This window comes from Andrena cerasifolii, chromosome 16, assembly GCF_050908995.1.
Source record: "Andrena cerasifolii isolate SP2316 chromosome 16, iyAndCera1_principal, whole genome shotgun sequence".
Classification (NCBI taxonomy): Eukaryota; Metazoa; Arthropoda; class Insecta; order Hymenoptera; family Andrenidae; genus Andrena; species Andrena cerasifolii.
The window spans coordinates 5,280,023-5,296,886 of NC_135133.1; the positions used below are offsets into that span (position 1 = coordinate 5,280,023).

The 16,864-nt window shown below is 40.8% G+C and overlaps 3 protein-coding genes across 6 annotated transcripts; 2 read left to right on the forward strand and 1 right to left on the reverse strand.

Annotated features, from left to right (window-relative positions):
• Positions 1 to 41: 41 nt before the first annotated feature.
• Pnuts (Phosphatase 1 nuclear targeting subunit) lies at positions 42 to 13,926 on the reverse strand. 4 transcript variants are annotated; one of them, XM_076829042.1, is made up of 10 exons: positions 13,803 to 13,926; positions 13,507 to 13,688; positions 12,343 to 12,408; positions 11,427 to 11,611; positions 9,172 to 11,033; positions 3,447 to 3,676; positions 3,135 to 3,291; positions 2,721 to 3,035; positions 2,494 to 2,653; positions 42 to 2,214 (listed from the first exon to the last, which is right to left on the reverse strand). In XM_076829042.1, the coding sequence occupies exons 3-10, from the start codon at positions 12,343 to 12,345 to the stop codon at positions 1,374 to 1,376; spliced, it is 3,753 nt and encodes a 1,250-aa protein (XP_076685157.1). In that variant the 5' UTR covers positions 12,346 to 12,408; positions 13,507 to 13,688; positions 13,803 to 13,926; the 3' UTR covers positions 42 to 1,373. The 4 variants fall into 4 exon arrangements, with proteins under 4 accessions (XP_076685157.1, XP_076685160.1, XP_076685158.1 ...); XM_076829045.1 differs by lacking the exons at positions 13,507 to 13,688; positions 13,803 to 13,926 and adding an exon at positions 13,726 to 13,787; XM_076829043.1 differs by lacking the exons at positions 13,507 to 13,688; positions 13,803 to 13,926 and adding an exon at positions 12,599 to 13,476.
• Positions 13,927 to 14,272: 346 nt separating this feature from the next.
• Mrps18b (mitochondrial ribosomal protein S18B) lies at positions 14,273 to 15,310 on the forward strand. The gene is made up of 5 exons (XM_076829074.1): positions 14,273 to 14,527; positions 14,594 to 14,735; positions 14,801 to 14,898; positions 14,967 to 15,097; positions 15,169 to 15,310. Exons 1-5 carry the CDS (start codon positions 14,462 to 14,464, stop codon positions 15,296 to 15,298), a joined length of 567 nt encoding a protein of 188 aa, XP_076685189.1. The 5' UTR covers positions 14,273 to 14,461; the 3' UTR covers positions 15,299 to 15,310.
• A 40-nt stretch (positions 15,311 to 15,350) lies between these two features.
• Pyroxd1 (pyridine nucleotide-disulfide oxidoreductase domain 1) lies at positions 15,351 to 16,822 on the forward strand. Its single transcript, XM_076829067.1, has one exon. The coding sequence runs from the start codon at positions 15,351 to 15,353 to the stop codon at positions 16,770 to 16,772; it is 1,422 nt and encodes a 473-aa protein (XP_076685182.1). The 3' UTR covers positions 16,773 to 16,822.
• Positions 16,823 to 16,864: the final 42 nt, after the last annotated feature.

The window sequence follows — 16,864 nt, forward strand, 5'->3', positions numbered from 1 at the left end:
ATAAGTTGTTTAGACGTGTTATAAAGGAAGCTTTTTCAATTGATGTAATAATGCAGTATATTTTAGAAAATAGTTATGACTCATGTATTCCGTCAAGCAGCTCTTATACAACAATCAATGTATATACAAACATAACGATCAATCATATACAAAAAATAACCACTACCCTTAACTCGTAAAAAATATTTAATACAATAATAGTGTACCGGCGATCTGTTTCATGGAGCACACATTCGAATCCATTACCAGAAAGTTGCTCTACAAATGCCAGGTCACTTCTGCATCACCCTACTTCAAATCATACATACCCTATTTTATTACTAAAAATTCTTGCTCCTTCCGTGTATCATTACATACCATTTAAGCCTAAAACAGTCTCTTGTTATTAGAGCTAGCGATATTTTATACAAAATGATACAATTATGATATTTACAATAAATCTACATACACGACTAAGTGTGAGACATCTTAATTCAATAAAAAGTTATTTAACTCGTTATTTGAACTTTTGGTGTTACAATGCTCCGTTGTGTGTTACGCTCAATTCGTTTGAGCGGCATCTCGTAATTACACGTATTTAATTAGTAGAAAGCGATTAAACACCCGTCTGGCAATCACTGAAAGACAAATGCTTCTGTAATCGGAATCTTCACTTCACTGCTCATTATAGAGTCCATACACTTCGAAATCACTAGTCGTCATGCCAAAAAGATTAAAACTCCCGGCGATCGTATCAAATTCGATTGCCGGTACAATAATTATTCTCGGTCATGTTTTTCGGCAGTGGATACTGTGTGTGTGTGTGTCTGTGTGTGTGTGTTTGTGTAAATCGTGAACATAAAAGGAAGACATGATAGTCGAGACTTCATACTACGTAATACAATCCCAATTTTCAGTATCATCTGAAAAAGAAACGAACATTTCCTCGAAGTTCTTTTAGAATCCCCAATATATCTGCTCGAAACCATAGAGAAACAATCGATGCGTAGGAACCTCTTGCCGTCCAGCGGCCGACGAACCTATTGTTTTCCCTCCATTGTCATTTTAAATTTAATTTAATCTCCGATCACAAAATCATTCCGTAGCTATCACTCACGAGAAATAAACTTATCACGCTGTCCTTTGAAACATTCATCGTCCATATTTACGCAACGCAAAGAAATGGAGAATCATCGAATATCGTTTAAACCCCGTGGAAATATGATTATATAAATATTACTCTGTACGCCTAATCCGTCGCGTTATCGATACAAAAATTGCACATTTATCATGGGTCATCTCTCACTGGACGCTGTTGCAGTGCCGAGTACAGTTTCACCCATACGGAGAGAACGATCGTATCACGGTTTTCAACTCGGTTACCTCTATTGCTTTCAAAATGGAGGACAATTCACTCCCGGGTGAAGGTACTGGCATTTATCGCCGACACGGCAATAGCCGTTCTTTGAGAACTGTCTGCACACTGGCGGTTGCTTTCCACTCCCCCTCCACCCGCCGCCACCACCCCTCCACCCCCCTCTTCCAGGCGGCCCCCCACCACCTCTATACCAACCGGGTCCAGGAACACCTCTGCCTCTACCATGCATCGGACCGCCACCCCTGGGACCTTGAAAGTTGGGCCCAGGCCCGTACATAGGACCAGGCGGGCCTTGAAAGTTGTTCGGATTCATATTGTTGAATCCCATGTCTTCCGGGCCCATCATGCCGTAACCTTCTTGCTGCTGGTTGTACATTGGAGGTGGCCCCATCATTCCAGGCGGCACCATTGGCCCACCTTCCATACCCGGTGGAAACGCATTCGGCATGTTCCCCATCGGATTCATCCCCATCCCATCAGGCACCACGACCTTTCCATCCCCGGTCCTCCATCCACCTCCTCCACCGGCTGGCATCGGTCCTCCCATTTCAGGCCCCATTGGACCCATGTGAGCCGGCCCCATCATTTGCTGGGACATCTGGGGCATTGGACCCATCGCGGCCTGAGGGCCCATAGGCGCCATCACTGGCTGCTGATTATGAGGGAACGCCGGGTAATGGAAGTTCGGCACCGGCGGCGTTTGAGGTTGCAGCTGGGGCTTCGGCTCTGGCCACGGCATGGAAGTGAAGTCCTTCTCGCTCTCCTTATTCCCCGTGAGATCGTCCAAAGGAATGATTTTCGGATCGGTAAATACGTGGTGGCGTTCTTCGTCGGGCTCCGCCGCGGAGTCTGGAATCCTATAATCAACGAACATTCTATTAATAACACAAAATCCGTTATCAACGGAGTTTGCAACAAAGTATCTTCCTTTGAAGTGAATGTATTTTGTGAGACTCATATCAGAGAGAACGGCCCGTGTGTTTAACCGCCCAATGGTTCAGAGTTCCTGGTTCTTTAATCTAGCACGCATCTTATTTCTGACACGAGTATGCAAGTTTATGAATATTCATGTCTCTCAGCGTGCAATATGAATTAAATAAAATGTATTTACGTAAATGGATGTATTGAGTGCTTACATGCTGCGGTTGAAGTACAACGCTTGCAGGATCCCTTTCTCCCGAGCGTACTGGATATCCTTTTCTCTGCTATCTTTCCCAGACTCTACTAAGGCCGGAGGTAGCTCGATCGGAATCAGAGGTTTCCACCTTGTCCTTTCTTCCATTAAGTCTTCGGTACCTGAAACGTTAACGAGTTAGATTTAAACGCTCGATATTATAGAAGAAATCGTGTCTCGGCTACTTACTCAGCTTTCTGGCCATTTGGAATGCTTCTCTCTCGCCCTGCTTCTCCATTTGCTTCATGTCCGTGAATGTCTTCGTAACGTTCACCCTTTCCGTCTCGTCTAGCTCGAAGTAACGCACCGACTCCAAGTCCGTCTTCCACTTCAACGTCTTCTTCGGTCCCTTGCGCTTCTGAAGCAGTAGAACACTTCTCAGACCATCGACGTAACGTATTTCCGGGTAAGAATTGTTCTCCTTCTTCGTCGAGTCGGACGCGGAGGACGTGTCTTCCGGAGAATCGGATATCTTCTCGTCCACATCGTCCTCGGGTGTCGGTGCTGAAAAGTGAAAAAAGAAAGAAACAAAAATTAAAATTAAACTGTTTCACGAGAGTATTAGAAGTATAGTTCAATTGAAAAATGAAGTAAGTATCTTACTGTTACTCCCAGTATCGTCGTCGGCATCTGATTTGAATATCCTATTCTCTTTTTGATCGTCCGTCGTCTCCTCTTTCTCTTTCTTAAGGTCATCGTCCGAATTCTCCTTCTCCTTTTGCTCTTTATCTTCGTCTGTTTCCAAAGTATCTTGATAAAACTGTAACGCGTAATATGCCACGATTAGAAAATAATTCGGCGCTTCCCGTTGCATGCGAATGTGAAATTATTTGAGAAGCTAGGATTATTAGAGGTACTCAAAAATCCGCCGTATGATTACAGTTCACCGACGCGTAATTTTACGCGAATGCGCACCTTAAAGTTAGGTTTGACAACTACGGGTGATTTTTCATCGGCACTTGGTGGTGAGGTGGGTGGAGGCGTAACATCGCGATTATCATTACTGGCAGTTTCTTGTTTTTTAGCTTCCGTCGGCCCGTCCTTCGTGATGGACGTCCTACGTTTCCGTTTTCGCGGCTCTTTGCTCTTCGTCGACGCGGTCATCAGTGCATCCATGAACATGTCGCTTTCTTGCAAGACCATCGCTGGAAAAAAGAGGCAAACACTCGTGGTTAAAATAAATAGGAAGAAGAAGTAAACGGTGCACGCGAAGTTCTTAAAATAGGGGATCCGTCAATGGCACATTCGGTCTCGCGAGTGTCACAAGTGGTGAACATCGGAGCTGTTAATTCATTAAAATGTAAATAAATGGCACAAAGCTTATTGTATCTTGAAGGAAGCACTCATTTCTATTTATGCTCTCGCCGAGCCGCATGCAATAGGATAAACAAGGTAAATATTCGTGACCCACGTTAATCCTGCAAAAAGAAATATCAGTTAGGCAATCATTTACGGTTTAGCCGTCGGCATGTAACTGCAAAACAGCCTGAAAATGTTCAAAATACCACGGTGGCGAAGATTTCTATTCCATTCCTTGGTAGTGCTGAAAATAGACAACATTATTTTGGCAAGTCGGTGGCGAGGAAGTAAAACAAACACCTGCAAAAAGTCTTCAACATAATCAGTTATTGTTCAACAATGAGCATAAAGAAAGGACCATTTTTAAATACTGTTAAAAGAACGAAGCCTCATAGTGATTCACTAACAAAGTGCACCTTTGGGAAAGGATAGGATCGAATGCACTTTGATGCACCTCTGCAATTGATGTGGAGGAACAAAGTTAAATTAACTTATCGCGTAATTATAAACACGATAATAAATGGCGGCTATCTTATTAAATGATTTCTCTTATGAGCAAAGTAATAAATCTATCGGTCGATTTTCATCGACGGGATCACCATTAGAAGCTTGAAACGGAATGCAGAACGATGAAGTATCGCGTCGCTTGAATCTCTCAACGCCGCGGAGAAGTGAAAACGAATTTTAAAAAATATACAAGTGCAGGTAACGGTGTAAATTTTTCTTTTTACAGTATTAGAATCTTAGTACTAACAACACGATCATTTCTCTTTGTCACTGATCGAGCGTGAAGGTACAGCGATCTTAAATCGATAAAAGTTTCCATTTATCCCGATTGAAATTTCGTACGATATTTATTAGACATTCCGTTATGTGCTCGTCATAGTTTCTTCGCGAACGCGTTTCGATAACGCGCCGAGAAACAAAGACTCTTTCTACGCTCGTTCGATAGTAATTCTTCTTTTGCGAAACGACGTGACAATTAACGGCTCACTACGAGAATTTTGAAATCGAATATGTTTCAGTGTGAACGCCGAGCACTTTCGTCTATCAATTCACGGACTTCCTTCGAGTATAGTAAACGGATGTAGTAATTCTTGTTAATGCGCAGTATCTCTTATTACAAATAATAACAGAAGTGTTGTTACATTGCAGGAAGAAAGTGGAGAAATGATATATCGAATCGATAATGGGTTACAAGATAATCGTATAAATATTCTTGGAACGCATTCGATAAATGTGATGAAATAGAAAACTGGGGAATAATATGCGGGTTTAATTGTACGGCTCCAGTTTTATTTCCATAAACCACCGACTCATGCTCGAGAGTCATTTTTTTACTTTTGCCCTAGAAGCATTGCGAATCATAAGTGATGTACTCTTAGCATATCTCTCGTGTAACAATCAACGCGCATTCTCCGTCTTAACATTCCACGCGCCTTTCAGAAACTCTTGCTGCGATTATACACTTAATATGTTGCTTAATGTAAGCACAGACAGTTATTAAGACTTTGCGCAATTAGTCTTCTTGATATGCATAAATTTACGAATAAATCTAAAAAAACAGATACGTTCTCTTTTTCCATATTCGCATTAGTCCGAAGAGGATGAGCGATTACTTTCGGCTTGCGCGTGGTGTCACTTGTATAGGCTCTCCACATAATCGGAAGATATCAAAAGAATGCTAGAATTGCACATTTCCTTTCCATACCAAACAATATATAAACTGTCTAGAATGCAGTTACAAAGTACTGGACATCTATAGAAGCAAGTAACAATACGTCAATATAATCCAAAGTCGAACAGCGCAAAATACGAAACGGAGACTATATTTGTATAACATATCGAATCTAGTATAACTATTTTAATAGTTTCTTTCTCGTGCATCATAGTCTATACATCATTAAATATAGTATGTATACTAATATAGTACGACACAATCGAAACGTTTGCTTACGTTCGAGATAATGTTCCCAGTATTATTAAATCCTAGGAGAACGCGCAAACGTTTTTTTACTACAAGAAACTTATGCTCAATATACAACGGATGAACGAACAGAGAAATTACTGAACAGTAGCTTGCTAACGGCGAAGCGAGCCACCGGCGATATTTCGTTCTCTGCGAGTCGTTTTTCAAATTCAAAACAAGCCACCGCATGACGGTGGACAGCGTGGGTACGTTCACGAGTGGCGCGGATCTAAATACGTGGAACGGTTAATATACTACGCGTCAGCGTAATGCAACTGCTGCGAGAGAAACGGAGACCTGGCTCCCGTACGCGACTGACGGCGCGAACACCGTCGCAAAAACATCGGTCTTGGGGGGGCTCCGCGCAGAGCACACTGACAATGAGAAGCGCGCTGTTGCGCAACTCCGTCTCGGAACTCCCGTCCATCCTCCTCCTTCGCGTCTAATTCAAAACAGACAATTCTCAAAAATGCAGTCCCTTGCCACGGCAACCGTGCCGTTCGTATCCTCGATTTTTCAAAGCGGGTTCGCGCGATGCTAAATTACATGCTCCTCGCGACAAAACTGAACCGGGGAACGAGTCGCGCGCTCTTCGTTTCGAATTGCGTTACGCGTGAATTCTTTTCGGCAGATCAGACTGAGCGTTTACTTTTTTGGCGAATCGAGCGAGAAGCATTCTCATCCGGGATAAGCCCGCGTATACAAGATGCGCACGTCTAAAGGTTTCGGCTCGCCCGCCTTTGTGTCTTTAATTCTCATACGGATTATAAAAGCTACGTTTCTGCGGGAGAGAATAAACGCGATCCCGCGTGTATTTGGGTTCGATAAAACAGTAGTTAAAAAAGGTACTTCGCTCGTTGTTAAACAGGCGAGTACGATACATCGAAAAACGTTCTCGCGCTTCCCCTGCCTTCCTTCTCTCTTTAGATCTTTCTCCCGTTCCAATATAAATGTTCGTTTTCTCCGATCGTTAAGCCGCGACCACTGGCAAGGAAGAAGACTTCTTCGCCGTGTCGACGTCGTCATTGGGAATAGAGACGATTACACGTTGGTCGTGTGTAAGAAGAGGCCCGCTGATCCTAAGGGGCGGCTTGCTCGAGGACGTCGAGTCGATACGCAGCGTCGTACTTTTCATGCATTTTTAGGAAATGCTTACAATCCACGAGATTCCGTTTACTGTCTTTTTTTTTTATAACATGGACTTCCTTCAAACGTCGTGCCACATTTTTTCTCGCCGTTTTCATCATCTAGTCGCCCATACACACCATCTGCTTTCTCGCTTTCTCGCACTCGCTCTCTCTCCCCCTCTCACTCTCTCTAGCTCACTCGCTCATGGTCTCTTTCTCCCTCACTCTTTCTCTCTCTTCTCTCTCTCTCTCCCCTTTCTCCCTCTTTCTCTCTCTCTCGCTCTCATCTCATTCTCTCTCGCTTTCACAAGGATATCTCGGGACTTATGCGCCCGAAGCAAATTTCAATTCTCTCTGATGAACGCACGAACGTATTCAGAATTGTTCCGCAAGTCCACTGTGAACTAAACAATGATACAGAATTGAAAATGACATATTCGTTTGCCAGAATTCTTTTCCCTTGTGCAGCGACACTCGAAATGGCGTCATATAAACGTTATTTATAATTGAAGTGTCTGTTAACGCTCTAAATACGATTACCGCGTTAAAAAGGTGACAAAAGTGCACTCTACGAGCAAGCTTGAGAATCTGCGTTTGTTATGACTTTACACAGGAGAGACTAGAACGTGTTCGCAGCATGCAACCAACGCAAATTCGCCGCTAATTTCAAAAGGAGATCCATTCGTGTAATTAGCTCTTCGCTCCGAGCGCAGTAAGTTCTACCCAATGACACCATTTCGAGAGCCCCCGGACTTTAGCTTGCACCTTCGACTTGTGCGATTAGTCACCGAGAGGATGGAAATCTGGATGGGCCCACGGTATGAGTGTTTTGCTTTATCAAGCATTCAGTGAGCAAGATGTATAGCAGAAACCCAAGAGTTAAATATTTCCAGATTTCTGATCAATTTATTTAAAATGCTTAATAGGGTGTACATGTACAAGGGAAGAAGTATGGACAGACAAGAGTTTGGTATTGTCTCCTTACCTAGGTAGATTAGTAATATCCGTGGGTGGCGACTTCTCTACCGGTGTATTGGTTCGTCGGGAGATACGGTAAAAAAACACACACACCCGAAAATTTTATCGATAAGAACACACCGTCTTTTTCGTTATGTCCAGAAACGTTCTCTCAAGAGAGGCAGCACGTTTACCGTCGCTTGTCGAACTATGGAATTCGATTCTACGACCTCGAAACCCGCGCGTACCGGCACTAGGCTTTCAGAATATTTCGTACGTACGATTTAATTAATATACTTTGTCGAAGATTACCTGCTGAATCTTCTTAATATAGGAATATAAATCGACGCTCAAAGAGGGCGAGATCCTAATGTCTTCGTTCTTCTAACAGGGCGTTAATTATCGAGGCAAGCACGAGCGAGATCCATTTCGATCCACATCCAACGTGGGGTCGCTCGATACGGGATTTCTTTTACCTTCTATAAGACTCTAATAATATTTAGGAGAGTAGTACAGGGTTCTATTGTACAGTACAAACTAAAATGATACTGGCCTGGAAGAAATTCTGGGTTAATCAGATAAATAAAGATCTATGTCGACAAGTCAAATGAAATATCAACGTTCGCGTAATATATAAAATATGTAAGTATATAGTTTGCTCGTTTCTCCTGGAGCCATCCACCTGCAAACTCAATATTAACAAGTTAGTAGCAGCACGTATAATGGGAAAGACCGATGTTCAAAGACTAGCTTCTAATTTCCAGTTTTGAGTATTCCTACATAGATGACATCTTTCATAAAATAGCGCTATTTCGACAATAGTATCACAGTATGATATCAAGACCAAAGGTTCCGTTACTATGTTACTTATACATTTAAATATTTCTCAATGATCTCCTACAATATATTGCAATAAATTTCCTTGGCACAAAATCTAATTACCCAGTCTCTCAGGACATGTACTTTTATAGCTACTCAATGTTACGCTACATGCATCATACATATATCAAACATGGTCATACAAATTTATACGCAATGTATGTAAGATCCCTAGCAACGAGTAAGACTTTCTATTATGAAACATATCAATGATGAACCCTTAAAGAATGCTTCGAATCTTTTTAATAATAAAATATTCAGTCTCAGAACATCAGTGTTAAACAAGAATCTAAGATAATATACCTTTTCCCTGAAGAATTAAGTTAACTTATGGAAAAAAAAGTGTATATATGTACTTGTACGAGAAATTCTTTTAAGCATAATATCTGTGAAACTGAATGATACTTACGTTTTGGTTTTGGTGGTATTAATTTAATGCCTCCTTTCTTCTCTTCGCTTGGAGGTGTGGTTGGTGAATCCAACGATAGCTTGGCTCGTTTATCCACTGGCGAAATAGCTTCTCTGAGCGGGGATGGCCTCTTCAAAACAGGTAATTTCTGTGGTATGACCTTTTTATCAATAATCGGATTTGGCTTCTTCGCCAACCTGGGCGGCGGAGGTTTTACTTCCTCCTCCAAGCCCGTCGACCTGAATTTAGAATTGAACGTTTTCACAGTCTTCGGCCGCGCTGTAGAGTCCTGAGAATTCTTCCTACTCTCGATAGAAATAGAGATGTTCTTTTTCTCCGGCATCGCGACAACTTTCTTCGAATCAGTCTTATTTTCCTTGGAGCTGTCCCTAGAATCTGTCGACGACTTCCTTACAGCCGCGTCCCCCGTTTTCTCTTCGTCCGCCTTCTTCTTCGGTATCTTTCCCAATTTCGAGCTCAACGCCAGCCCCTGTACTTTCTCCAAAGTCGCCTTATCCTTCTCCGCCTGGTCCTTCTTCTGTTTCTCCTTCTCCCTCTCTTTGTCGGTTTTACTTTTACTGGAACTATGTTTACTGGATGAATGGTGCTTCTCTTTGTCCTTGGAAGACTTGTCCTTGGAACTAGAACTTTTCGAACTACTACTACTACTAGAACTAGAGCGATGACTACTAGATTTGTATGATGCAGAACTAGAGCGATGCGAACTGGAGCTTGAGGTATGTTTAGAAGAACTTTTGGAGGATGAAGACGAACCATGATGACTCTTCTTGTCCGAACTACCAGACTTTTTCTCGTCCTTCTTAGAAGAGTCCCGATTCTCTTTATTACTAGATTTACTACCTTCACTACTAACAGTGTCTTTAATGTCTTTAATTTCTTTATTTTTAACAACTTCCACATCTGTACTGTCCGTGGAGTCTACTACAGTCTGTTTCACTTCACTCGAAACCTGGTCTAATATCTCAGATTGTGCAACGTTCGTCTCACAATCTTGACCACTGACTACACCATCACTGAGTTCCGTCGATCCCCCTTCCTCCGCAGTCTCTTTCACAAGCAGCGCATCGTCCACAATGTCCCCGTTAATTTCTACCTTTGTACTATTCGTATTTAAAACACTATTAATATTTACAGCGTCTGTCTCCACTTTCGTGAGGATCTGTTTACCCTCGCGAATGGTGATTTTATACACAGGAACCGGGGACTGCGAAGATGTAGATACCACGACGAAAGCTGGCTTCTTGGTCTGCTGCGACGACAATTGCTGCTGTATTTGTACCTGCTGCGGTTTACCGACGAGTTGCAGCTGCAACGGCTGCACGGTGGTCCTTTCCTGTAACTGTTGCTGCTGCTGCTGCTCTTGTGGCTGCTGCTGGATGTGGGACACCGCTATGGTCGAAGCGGAATTCGGAGTGAATTGCAGATCCTGCACGTGAACAGTCGCGTTCTCCGCGACGTCCGGGACTTGTTGGATACCACAGTGTATGGAATACTGTTGCTGTTGCGGCGACTGGGACATCAAGGTTTGCCCCAGGACTCCAGTACCTTGCACTGGAATGGCCATGATCTGCGCTGGCACGGAATTCGGCGCAGCTTCCCCCTTCACTATTTTCAGCCATTGTTCAACCAGTCGACTAGCCAGCACTCTAACGCCCTGATGGCTGCCTTCTTTCGATAAACCCTTTATTAATTTCGGACAATTGTTACTTTTCAATCTTTCAATATCTACTGGACATAACAGCAGAAGTTCGAGAAGCTCTTGAATGAGGGCCCAATTCTTCGCAAGGATGCCATCCGTCAGCCACATATGAATGAGATTCCATCCTCCAGCACCCATGAATCTAAGAAAGACAAAAGGTTGCCCAAATTCTAAACTGTCCTGTACATTCGCATTAACGGTATTCACTCTAACGACATTCTTCCTACTGGAGCTTGTAATAGAACAATTCCTAAATAAATGTAATTATTGTGGGACTCGCATCAGAGAGCACAGTTCATGTGTTAAACTGTTCAATGGTTCGGAGTTCCTGTTTCTTTCATCTCGCATGCAAATTATGTTTCACACGTGCTACACAAGTTATGAATATAGGTGTGTGTCAACATGCGTTATAGAACATTTTTACTTTAAACTCAAATGTTTGGTCAATTTTATAATTATGTCTTGTGATTTTTTTAAATCGAGCGATAACTAGCTTGTCTGTAATCTGCGGTAATAAAGAAGGGCAAATACTCACTGACTAAGTAAATCGGTGTTTGTAGTTTTTAATATTTGTATGTAAATGCATTTCGAAACAAGCTTCTTCGAAAACTTTGTCATTAAGTTAGCTAACCGATGAACTTCTTCTTTACTCTTAATGCCTCCAGTTGGCCCCAATAACACACTAAGGCATTTCAATAAAGATAGTGGATCTATACGAGGCTGAAAAATCACATTTAAAACATCTTAAAGCTGTAGAAAATTATAAGGGACACAGAAAACAATTAATCCTTAAGTAAAATATAACTTTACGCCTTAATCATTCGAGTCTCCGACGGCTTCGCAAAATCTACCCGTGTAATTCTCTGAACTAGTTCACTACTTTGTATTTCAAGTTCATTTAAATTAAGTTCGTCTAGCTCGTACGTACGTTGTTCCTCTATGTGGAATTTTATAAAAGAAATCAATAAACATTTCTGAATTTAACCTCTATTTCGAAAACGGAACTGCACTGCGGCAACAATTATTATTTTGACTGTTTCACTGGTAAAAACATGTATTATGTAAAAGCGTTACACGAGTCAGCACACTGATTAGAAAGTACGATTCCATTCACAGAGAGAAAGCTCGCGTATCACATGGAGAAGTGAGCGGAAAAAAGCGCAAGGATCATTTACCTTTCCCATTTTTTAATACTCAATATGAGCATTGTAAATGCATATTAAATTAATTTCAGAGAAGTCGGCATTGCACTAACCAAATGCTCGTATTGCCTGATCATTAGAAGTTGGCGATGCCAGAAATAGGATACGAGGTCATGTAAGTGAAGGTTATTGATCCTACTGCTTTCCCCTTCCACCGGGTTTGTCGCAATTCGAAGTATACATGGCGCCCTCTCTCAAAAGACTCGCGAAGCACGAGGAAAGTAATTAATTTCAATAAATTCGACTTACCATTTTGACGTTATTCTTGAGGATTTAGCGCATATCGGAGTACAAACATAGGATCATGACGCAAATCTGTAATAAAACACAAAAGATATTCGGGTTTTCTTTTTGTGGGCAGATCGGAGCCGTTGTTCTTGAAGGTCAAGCGTAACCGTTACACCGCCATATTTGTTAAATATAAGTATCGCGAACGTAATAGAAGGTATGTCTAAGGAGCTTCGTGTCTACGAATAGAGAAATAACATTCGCAAAGATTATTTACCTAAAGCTAATTGTACTTTCACCGAGAATCGCTCGTAAATACTAAATTCTTGCGATGCCTCGCTATCCTCATTGTCCTCTCATCGTACTATACGGAGTCATCTACCTCGCGAAACGGAAACGCCAATCGAAAGGCTCTTTCTCTACCGAATCTCTTTTTCTATTCGAATAATGCTCTCGTTATCTTTCATTCCCTAGCAGAGAAGTAACTTTTTAAATACTGAAATTAAGCAACAGAAAGCTACAAATAGCAAAACTATCAGTGCGAGGTGTTAGCTCCTCCAGTCAACGGTGCTCACTCAATGGTCGACTGGCGGATCTCTTGCTGCGCAATACGTTCGCGCATACCCCACCCGAAATAATTACACAACCGACCAATCACGTCTCGAGGCCTCCTTAACGCCAGCCAATGATTGCCGCGACCCCACCCTATCACTTGACATCATCACCGAGCAACTTCTATTTATAGCACACCATGATCGCCCGTTTGTGCTACATTAGAATTTTTCGTCAAATTTTCTGAATTTCTATACGTACGAATCAACACTAACACTTTTTTAATAATGCTTCCCAATGATATTCAAATTACCACTCATGGAATCTCGAAATATAACGTAATACCTTGCATGCAATCTGTTACAAAAACTCGACAGCCCCGACAGTATCCATGATGTTACGTCACTATGTCTAATCGTTTCACCTTGTTCTAAGGCGTCGAATCTTTGCGTGTCGAGTATCCTTCCATTTTTTATTATACCCATTACGAAATATACTTAGAACTTTTGTCGTACGTAATACTGTTCTCAATAAAGAAAATTGCACCACCCTCTGTGGCCAATCGTAACGAAATTAAGCGGTATCAAGAAAATATAGGCTTCGGCTTTTTTGAACGACAGAAAAGCCACTCACATTTGATTAACAATTAAATCCTTTTTATGGTAAATAAATGTTCACAGCGGTGCATAAGAAATGTAACATTTCCAATACACAGGAACGACGTGGCCCTACGCTTCGACGAAAATAGACTACGCATTCGGTGAATGCTACAAGACCGTCCAAAATCCGTAAATAGAGTCCCGTCGATCTGCCATCTGCAATCAAACATTGTTTAAATTATATCTCGATTACCTTAACGTTGAGTTTCTTGTGATATCTCGTCGAACGATTCCGAAATTTACTTTTAACTCGAGTAAAATTATTCTCACCTAACTACGTAGAAGCTGCTGTTATGTCCGAACCGGAAACGTCCTATTTTCCTCCAGCGAATCAAATGTCGGTTTATTTAATTCGCAACGTACATTATTATCGCGGACAAGAGGCTACAAATATGTTATTTTAAAATGCTAATAAAATATTCCAATTAACTGCGATGAATTATTGAAGCATAGATACTAGTTAAATAGAACCAAGTATTTGAAATATTAGCCGAGTAGCTTCCGACATGACATGCAAGTGCACTTAGTCAAATCAGCAATTTTTACGAAAGGAATTTCAATAGCATACCAGGATCTATTAAATATAATGTAATTTTTCAATAGAAATAAATAAAATGTTTTGTTCACTTATAAAAATGACATAAGATCCAATACTAAAATACATTCCAATATTAACAGACTATGATATAAACGATTTTTTTTTTGCTTATTATAGAGCAAAAAAAATGAAAAAAACGTTAATATATAGTAGAAAAGATTGTAATATTACTTTAATAGTACTGTAAGATTAAGATAATCGATAGAACATATTTCACTTGAATTTAGTCACTTTCAAGAATTCTAGTTTCTGGACTAATTACTTATCATACGAATGGTCTCTTAGCGTGATATAGTTTTTTACAGGAAAAATTTATATTAAAGAATAAATAATGTCACTACTAATAAATAGATTCCAATTGACCGGTTCAATCTTACGAAGTAATTTAACTGCGAAAGTAAGGATTAATAAAGTGATTATTAACAAAACCAATGTACCCCTTTACATATAAATTATTTTTTAGGTTATACCTACGAGATTTATATGCTCTACGTTTCCACGATTCAATGAAAATATAGTACCTGCGGATAAACAAGTAGACCCCTTGAAGGACAGAAGTGTAATTATTCCTGTAGAGACTAGTATAAAATATTTGCAAAGCGTTGGTACGTACAAACGTGAAATTAATTTTCTCCACTGTGAATTAAGCATACATGAGAATATATTTCAGCTTATAAGCAAACTTACGGAAATTTCCCTGTTTGGAAGTTTTATAGAAGAAATTTCAAAGGACAGTTTCCGCCAGAAAAGACACGCAAAACTTGCATAGTAAGTGTTCCAAAAGCAAATTTGAAATTCGAATCCTTTTCTATTCTTTACTTCACAAATTGTTTTAGAGAAATAATATAGTTGATACTGGTAGCCCATGCCCAATATGTAGGGATGAATATCTAATCGTCGATTACCGTAATATTGATTTACTGAAACAGTTTATTTCCGAACACAATGGGGAAACCTTAAGTTACAAGTAAGTTTAACTGCTTTGAATATCGATACCAATCTAATATATTTATGTACACACTCGTTACTTCCTTTTAGGAAAACCGGTCTTTGCCAAAAGGCTCACAATAATCTACTCGTTGCTATATTTAAAGCGAAAGAATATGGTCTGCTCACGTTCGACGTTCCCTTTAGACAGTACGATTACTCAGAGTGGGGAAAGTCATAAACTGGATCTCGTTTAGAAACTCGCACTGTCCTAAGACATAAGCGATCCAAATATGGAGAAAGAAGAAATGAACTGTACATTTGCAATAGTGGGAGGTGGTATCGCTGGAGTATCCTGCACCGAAAGCATAGGTTTCCTCGCCCCGAACGAAGACGTAATCCTGATTACAGCAAGCCCTTTAATAAAAGCTGTTACGAATATAGTTCCCCTTGGTAAAATGTTAATGCAGTTTAATATAGAAGAAATAGATGCCGCGCACTTCACCCAGAAGCACGAGTCGTTAAAAATTATTCACGATTTTGTAATCAAATTCGATATACCAAATAAACGAATAGAAACCAAAGATGGAAGAATTATAAATTATAAAATGCTGTGTCTTTGCAATGGCGCTCAGCCGAAACTGATAGCGGAGCATAATGATTTTATCCTGGGAATCCGAGACACGGAATCCGTCGTACAATTTTCCCAAAGAATAAAACATTCGAGAAGAATTATAGTAGTTGGAAACGGAGGTATCGCTACTGAAATTGTTCATGAAGTTAGCGGGGTCGAAATGATATGGGTAATTAAAGACAAACACATTTCCGCGACATTCGTCGATCCTGGGGCCGCAGAATTTTTCATGCACAAGGTGTACGGGACTAGTGCACCCGTAAAGGCTCCGACTAAAAGAATGAGGTACATTGTATCTGGTGCTGCGAATATAAAAGGTGGACCAGCTTTGGGTCCGGACTGGCATAATAATTTTGATATAAACAGTACTGCTTTTCAATCTAAAAAGATACAAGTAGAACACGAGTGCGAGGTGGTAAAAATCCTCGATGCGTCGGAGCGAAAGGAATTTGATTCCACAGCGGAGTGGCCTGTATACGTTGAGCTAACGAATGGGAAGATTATCGGTTGCGATTTTATTGTATCGGCAACAGGTGTGGTACCAAATTCTAATATAACGGGCTTGGAGAACCTTGCGAAAGGAGACGATGGAGGCCTGCTGACGGATTGGAAGCTGGAAACCTCGGAACAGGATGTATATGCTGCTGGAGATGTATGCAGTGCAGGATGGGATCTAGCGAGACATTGGTTTCAAATGAGACTGTGGACACAGGCTCATCAAATGGGACGTTACGCGGCGAAATCGATGGTTTCGAAATTAAAGAACGAAGATTTTTTGCAAGACTTTTGTTTCGAACTCTTTACTCATGTCACTAAGTTCTTTGGTTACAAAGTAGTTCTGCTTGGATTATATAATGGGCAAAGATTGGACAACAGTTACGAGATTCTGTTGCGAATGACTAAAGGGGAGGAATATATAAAACTCATCCTAAAAGATGGCAAAATGCAGGGGGCAGTGTTGATCGGAGACACCGATTTGGAAGAGATGTGTGAAAACTTAATACTTAATCAATTAGATTTAAGTATATACGGCGAAGACTTATTAAATCCTGATATAGACATTGAAGATTATTTCGATTAGTTGTGTATAAAAGTTGAACTTAATAAATTCGTAGTTATTGCATCTCGTTAGCCTCGTGTTATTAATCTCTGCACTAAACAAACTAAAAAACT